This window comes from Plectropomus leopardus, chromosome 15, assembly GCF_008729295.1.
Source record: "Plectropomus leopardus isolate mb chromosome 15, YSFRI_Pleo_2.0, whole genome shotgun sequence".
In the NCBI taxonomy this organism is placed as follows: Eukaryota; Metazoa; Chordata; class Actinopteri; order Perciformes; family Serranidae; genus Plectropomus; species Plectropomus leopardus.
Window position 1 is genome coordinate 2,926,888 of NC_056477.1, and position 8,396 is coordinate 2,935,283.

The following is an 8,396-nucleotide window of genomic DNA, read 5'->3' on the forward strand; positions in this document are numbered from 1 at the left end:
AGACAAGAGGAAGGGCCCAGACCACGACACAGACCACCACAGAGATCTTGATGGTTCGTTTGAAGCGGTACCACAGTGGGCAGGCGATAACCAAATACCTGCAACACAACAGAAACACAGCTTCAGAACTATATAGTGACACAAGGGTCAGACACAGAAGTAGCTCCTCAGACACTGGATGGACAGATAGTTACCTATCCGGGGCGATCACCACCATGAAGCAAACGCTGTCCCCCATACAAAAGTAGTAAATATATGTGAAGATTTTATATATCTGATCCTTCGGCTGCGTCACCTCAACGATCAAGCAGCAGAGCTGAATGAGGTCAGAAATGAGAAGGTTGATGACGAAGATCGGAGCAACATGATCATTTCGCACCTGCAGGAAACAAAAGTAAACAAACAGCTGTGAACATGTTTTGAACTCCAACTCCTAAATATGTCATCTTGCTCTGATCAGCAATCACTGTCAGAGCCACTTGTACGGACCCTGACGGTGTAATTCCACTTTTGGCCACTATTTACAATTTACATCAGAGCCTGGTGCACTTCCCAGGGGCTTCATAACACTTCATAACAGCCCATGACACTTTGTCCCCCAACTCAGATCTAGCTCCTTCAGACAGATCTATGACACAAACGGTACATAAATAAAACTCAGTCACAATGTTCATACCTGAGAAAAAAGCGCATAGATGGCCATGAGGGTCAAAGGCAGGCCGACACAAACGACAATGCATGTCACCACTTTCATGATGAGTCCAGCTTCTCCAAAATAATTGTAGGGAACGAAGGGGGCAAAGACAATATAAAACGCCATTCTTCAGAGTGAAACCTGTAGTAGAAGAAATCACGTTTTAGAAAGGCAGCGTGCTGTTTATCATCTACCAAACAGTGTTTTGTGATATCTCAAGCTCACACAAATACAATATTATAACCAAACTCAGGAAAAACATCCAAAATGCCAGACACCGTTTCATGATTTGACTTCTTCTGTTCTCAGTGCCCTCTGATTTTGGACAAGGAGGTTTACATGACTGATTAATCCATTCAATGAACCATTTGCATTATCTTTCCAGAATGTAACAAATTTTATGCAGCTCAGGAATATCTTGCCAATCCCTCTACAGTAGAAGACCCTTGCAGTACAAACATTTCATATTAGTAGGATTTTGATGAATCATCCGTCCACTAAAATAGACAGAATGCATCACTGATTATATATAACTACAACTGAACCTATTAATGAAACGTTTTTGAAAATGCTTCATGTGTTATTAGAATATAACTTTCAGTTTTTGTTACCAAGAAATCTTTACAGCATTTTTGTAGAAAATGTTCGTGCCTGAGGATTCAAGAGCAAGGAACTGAATGGAAGAGGGAAGGATGGGGTTAGAAAAATATATCTTTTAATAGATTTCACATAATAAATCATTTAAATCATGGGTTTATATTTACTCAGTTAAAAGCACATATTTGTGGACAGGAAGACGTTGTTGAAATGAAAAAAAGATCTAAATTTTTTTAAAAACCAACAAGAAAAAAAATCCTTGACTGAAGTAGTCAAAATGTATATATGAAAGGGTTAACTCAGTATCATTGGTCTTGGGGTTACATAATCATCACAACCCTCAAAAGTCTTTTGCATATTTCAGCCACAATCATTTCCTGATTAACTGTCAATGTCACGATAAACAACGTTGGTGGATTAATGATGATTTAAAATATATAAACACTAGAAAATGTCACAAAAATATTTATGTTGACAATCATAAGACATACAAAAACAAGACAAAGTTCTTGACCGAGGCAGTCATAACTTATGTATGAAAGGGTTAACTCAGTGTAACTGGTCTTGGATTACATGAACAATTCATCAGCCTTTGACGGCTGCGATCATTTCCTGATGATTTAGAACAAATAAAAGCTAGAAAATGTCTTAACAGTATTAATACTGACATGTTTGCAAAAAAAACCTTTGTAAACATGCTACAGGGCTACATTATTGTACAGTAGAATATTTTCTGAAAAAACAAAACAGTTATACATTAATTGAAAATACTGCATCTTTCTGTATTTATTTCATTTGGCTTCTTTCTCAAACTGTTTTTGTTTTGTCGTTTTTACAAACCAATGGAAGAGTGAAACATAAAAAATAGAGCTGGTTTAAAACAGCATGTTGGTTGCATAATTATTTGCTGATTGTTCATAGTGCCTCTATCATTTTAAATATTCAATATAATATAATGTCACAAAATTTACCTTTGAAATTTGGATGACCTCCACCGAATGAGCTCCGTATACCAGTGTATGATGTTATATCCTCAGTATCCAAACAGTCTACAATAAGGAAGGTGAGTTGTAACACTGAGTGGACTGATAATGATCTACAGATTCTGGGTTACATTTCCATTTTGTCACACACCTAAAACGTTTTTCAGTTGTCATCGCTTCCTGATAAACTGGAAATGTCATTATAAATAGCTTTGATGATTAACACAGTTGATTTAAACACAGTTTTCTGCACAGCTACAGTCCAAGGTTGCATAATCTTTTCCTGACTCTTCAGAGTGCCTCTGAACTTAAACACTTAAAAAACTTAAAAAACAGTATAATATGTTCCAAAGACACCTCCAAGACACCACCTGAATGAGTTCCCTATTCCACTGTCTGAAATTATGGCCTGAGCATCCAAACAGCCTACAATAAATTTGATAAATATAACATGCCATAGGCTAATAAAATCTACACAGAGAAGGCGTATCTGATCATTATCTTCTAAGGAAGAGAGAAAATATTAGTAAGGCATGAACTCTCTTACTCTCTGAACTTTTAACCTACTATGTATTTAGCTGCCTTACAGTTATCCAAAATCATCTGGCTGCCTCATTTAACAGCTAAAGCTAAGCAGCCTGGAAGACCACATCACTCTTAACCTAGATGCCTTACAGATATCTAAAGTGGACTGTCTGCCTCTGAGTTAGCTGGTATAATTACCAGGAGACCATGTCTAGATTGCCTACAGTTAACATGAACTAAAATCAGCTTGCTGTTTTAGAGTTAGCTTGTATTACTGAGCAGCCTGGAAGACAGCCATCCCTAATCTACCATGCCTTAATGCCCTGCAGGCATATAAAATCAACTGGCTGCCTGGGAGACATCACTTTTAAACTATCATGTCTGTAACCAGCCAGCAATTTTTGGTTCTAAAAATGTTCTGATAAAGGTGCAATGCAACCAATCAATAACTTAGTAACATTTTAAGTGGCAAGTTTTCTTTTAGTTCCCAGAATGTTCTTTTAAAAGTTCGGAGAGCATTCTCTATAAACATCAAAAAATGTTTTTGGTTTTTCTTTATTTATTTCAATGTTGTTATGTGAACACTTCAAATTCCATTTTCATGTAAAAAGAAAAGTTTGTTCTTATATAAGACTTTGGGAATATTACAACTGTGGGAATGTTTTACAAAAGATTACTCTATCATCTGTCACCTCTCAACATCACCAAAAACATCCTCAGATTGGTGCCGTTCAAACATTACATCTTAGTAAGCATTTAACATGCAGGAACATTATTTGAAATGATAGGTATCCTTAAATGGTTCTTTGAAGATTAGATCAAAATGTTTTCTTTAAACATAATTACAACTAATTAAAGTTAGCCAGTGTTGTGGGAACATTCCCTACTAGCTGGGTATGCATACAGGAATTGAAAATTAACTGGCTGCCTAAGAGTTAACCAGTATTACCAAGTATCCTGGAAGGCATCCAGGGCCGCTTTATTTGGATAGCACTTTTCATACAACAGCGCAATTCAAAGTGCTTTACAGAGCAATAAAATATAAAAACATCACACAGGATACAGATTTTTCAATAAAAGAGTAAAGACAAGATAAGCCAAGAGATGTAAAGAAAGAAATTTTAAAAATTATTTAAAATGATATAAAGTCAAGTTTAAAATATGTTTGCCATGTTATTCACTCATTCAGTGCAATTGAATATTGAATATTCAATGCAATGAGAATGCATACAATTACCATTAACACCCAGGTCAAATGACTCTGCAGTGGACACAGGTTTTTAATGGCCTCCAACTCCGATCGGCACCGATGGGAACAAAACAACCGGGTGAACGAGGTAATTTAAGCTCTTTAAGTAGCAAGTTGTAATGACGTGCTGTCACTAATTACCCTCCATCTCCTCCTAAGCAGTACTAAAACATCAATCCAAATACATCTGCACTGAGTTTAAAAGAGATACTGAATAATAGCGATAAAGAAAAGAAACCATTGAAAAGTTTTCAAAGACCTCTGTTCTGGCTGCTGTTCTCCTGCCTGTCCATGATATCGTACAGACACACCAACAAAACAGACCACACACACGCAAAAGCTAACAGAAAGGCAAACACATGTGCTCCAGTGGTGTTCACTGGCAGTGGGAATACAGTCAATCCACGATATTTAATGGGTTTACCCATGTTTGAAAAACCTGCATGCTGCTAATTTTGGTGGGAAAGCCGTATTACAGTTTTCTAAAGTCAACCGCCTGTCTCTGAGTTAGCCGGTATAACTACACCGCCTGGAAGACCATGTGTAGATGCCTTACAGTTAACGTTATCCAAAATCATTTGGCTGCCTGGGAGTATGCAGCCTGGTATGTAGCCAATGTTAGCCTTTGTGAAATAACATATCAATATAACTAGACTGCTCAACATTAGCATCAGTTTTTAATTTATTTTCAACAAGCTTAGACAGACTAACTACATTACTTTGCAGAAAAGTTGCATTAGCTTGGTTAAAATAGCTAATCTACGTTATCAGGTCCAATTAGCTAACATTAGCTATCTTATAATACAGTAGTGCTAGCTAAAAGTAGCTAACTTAGGTTGTATTATTGTTATATTTTTCTGCACAAATTGCTTAGATAAAGATTACTTTATTCATATATTTGAAAAATATAGACTATGCGTGTGAACTTGCTGAGGAAGTCTGAATTTGAGTACTGGGGCTTCTGTGATTGGTCAGAGGGTTGGAGGCGGGGAGCGCCTTCCAGGCAGCCGTTGACTTCAAGGCAATGGTCAGGGCTCAAAACACGATCGAGCTTCAATAACATTAACATCAAAATAAACTTTTATTGTCTTACACTTACAAATTATCTAGATATTTTATCTTCTTGGCCTTATATGCACAACACTTGACAGAAACGTTTTCAGTGAGTGTAAGAAGAAGGAAGTGCATGCCATAGATAATTTAATTTATTTAAAACCTAAGCTAACAGATAACTGGGGCTGGAAGAACATCAGCAATTAAAACAAACTACAGATGCACAAGATATATGCATGTGTGTATATGTAATCTGCTCCGATATCTAAACCCACAGTCTTTTATCATCTGTGGTCTCTCTGTGTGGCACTGGTTTTTCTTCAGAACTTTGTCTAAGTGCACGCACCAGCTCATGTACCTAATTCTTTATACTTCGTTTTGCCACTCAGATGAATGTATTTCTGCTGTCCTGCTTTTAACTTGCATTAAAGGGACAATTCATTAAACTACTGTAGCTATAAAGGAAAAAGTTAACCACAAAATATAAATGCAACTGGGCTAAACTCTTGAACATACCTCATTTGGTATCACTTTAGAAAAAAGTGTCTGCCAAATGGATAAATTTAAATATGAAGTTTGACTACAAGAGGATTATCAGAAAATATCCTTTGATAATAAAAAAAAAACCCCAAAAAACCTGCCTCCCTCATAGAAGTAGGGCTGGGTTATATCCCACAATATCCCACAATATACCATGTTTCAATTCAGACTTAGTCAAGTGCAGACTTTCACAGTTTTAGCTAGAAATAAAGATTTTATATTGAATTTCTGAAAAATGACAAATTTAATATAAAATTGCACAGAATTTATTTACATTGGCAAGCATACAATAGCAAATACCTGCTCTGAATCACATTTTAAAAACGACCATACCTAAAACACCCAAAATAAGATGTGTATTATATAAAGACAGACAAAAAGTATGTGGTTTAATTCATTATCAAACACAATTTTGGATAGACACACAAGTTATTTTATTTTAGTTGTTTTAAAGATCAAAAAAGATGTCCTTGAGACATGTTAAGATGCCTTTTCAGTTAAACACACAAAAACATTTGTATGTTTTATCAGGTTTTAATGTACTGAATAAGACAAAGCCAAACATTTTCTTTTTTTTTGTCCAAAAACTGATTTTTAATTGAAATTCTCTTTCTATGTTGCACATACAAAAAAAGAGTCAAAATGAAGGTTTAGGTGTCTTTTTGGAAACTGCATCGGTCAATGACAGAATCTGTCCTGTCTCTATCGTTCATATTTACGTGCATGTCTCAGTCTGCCCCCCCCCCCGAACTGCTGATATCATTGTCGTCCATTCTGCAACAACACACAGATGCCAAAAGCTTGTCAATGGTCCCTTTCCTCATCAAAATATAAAGAACTAAGTCTGCAAGAGGATTCAGTTTAACAAATTCAACAGACAGGTAGATTAGGATTAAGTTAGGTCTGTCTCTCTGAAACAGGAGCACAATGATGGCTGGCAGGAACAACAGCACGTAAATAAGCAGCACCAGGACCAACATTGCTACAATTCTTCGTTTTTCGTCAGAGTGGACTGAGATGGAAGCAGACAGGGCTTTGAGGGTCCCACCAAGGAAGAATATGAGCAGTGGGAGAGGAAGGAGGAGGAGGATCCCAAAGGTCATTTCTGTGCTCGACAGAAAAATGAGAAAGTAAAGGACAACCGGAAGGACCCAAACAATGATACAGACCAGCACAGAGATCTTGATGGTTCGTCTGAGGCGGTACCACAGTGGGCAGGCGATGACCAAATACCTGCAATACAAGACAGACACAGCATCAGGATTATATAGTAATACAAGGGTCAGCCATAGAAGAGGCTACATAATACTGGAGAGACCGATAGCTACCTTTCCATGGCGATGCACACCATGAAGCAAACACTGGTCGTTAGACAATAGAAGCGGATTAAATCGGAGAACGTTTCTGTGGGCCTCTCACGCTGTGACACCTCAACGATCAGGCAGCAGAGCTGAATGACGTCGGTAATGAGAAGGTTGATGACGTAGATCGGAGCAATATGATCATCTTTTACCTACAAAAAAAAAGAAAAATTAAAAAATTAAGAAAGCAGTTGTTAATATATATCATCTCGCTCTGTCCAGCATCGTCATGTATATGCTACATTTATACGCTACAAACAAAAACAGAGGCAACGAGCCCAAATAATAACTAAATGGTAGCATTAACTCTTATAGTTTAACAGAAGACACGGCACAGAGTAAACTGTTTGGGGTCCAATCATTTTTATGTACACTTTAACGGGGGAGTCATTTTAAACTGTAAATTTATGCATCATTACGACATTTGATCCCACCTGCCTGACCCCTGGCCCATAATCCACATCAAGATCCTTTACAGAGACACATGACACATGGAGAAAATAAATACATCTCAGTCATAATATACATACCAGAGAATAAAGAGCATAAATGGCCAAGAGAGTCAAAGGAAGGCCGATACAAATGATTATGCAATCCACCACAAACATGATGAATCTAGCTTCTGCAAAATCATAATCCATGCTCTCTGTGAAATTAGAGCTTCTGTTCTGTGAAGTATTGTTCATGTAGATATCATCCATTCTTCAGAGTGAAACCTGTTTTCTAAGAGATCAGATTATAGAAAGGAAACATGATTAATTTCTACAATATATTGCTCAGTGATATCACTAAAGCTGACGTGCAAGTTCCCAAAAATCCCAAACACTGTACCCACAATAACAATTAACAGAATCATTGCTCACTATTATTTAATCAAATAACACAGTTTCAGATTGTTTATGAATTAGTATTCACTGATTATGAATACTAATGTGAAGTCTTTACTATAACCACTAAACACGGTTAAGTTGTTTCAGTAATTTAATGTAATCACATTGTCACAATACCCACAAGTTGTTTTTTTTTGCATATTTCTACTCTCAAGACAGCTTTGTAAAAAAGCCGTTGTAAGCATGTTCCAGATATATGAGCTCCATTCCTGAAAAGGCTGAACAATACTTCTACTTCTTTTACTTCTACTTTATTTAATTAAAACCAAATCATGTATTTATCTTTTTTTTTACACAATCCAATATTTATAATTTTCCCAATTTAAAGGAAAAACAGAACACACAGTAAACACACAGTATTCTTCAGCTTTTAAAAGTTGCACAATCATTTCTTGACTGTTTATAGTGCCTTTAGCTTTGTTAATAATCTATATAATAAAACAACAAAAACTACCTTTGAAAGCTGCAAGACCACAGTGGAAGTTGTTCCCTACACCAGTGTCT

At 36.5% G+C, this 8,396-nt stretch overlaps 1 protein-coding gene across 1 annotated transcript; it reads right to left on the reverse strand.

The window, feature by feature from the left end:
- Positions 1 to 207: 207 nt before the first annotated feature.
- On the reverse strand, positions 208 to 8,396 carry LOC121954842 (G-protein coupled receptor 4-like). Its single transcript, XM_042502552.1, has 6 exons — positions 8,347 to 8,396; positions 7,533 to 7,725; positions 6,970 to 7,154; positions 6,811 to 6,874; positions 677 to 835; positions 208 to 379 (listed from the first exon to the last, which is right to left on the reverse strand). The coding sequence occupies exons 2-5, from the start codon at positions 7,701 to 7,703 to the stop codon at positions 824 to 826; spliced, it is 432 nt and encodes a 143-aa protein (XP_042358486.1). The 5' UTR covers positions 7,704 to 7,725; positions 8,347 to 8,396; the 3' UTR covers positions 208 to 379; positions 677 to 823.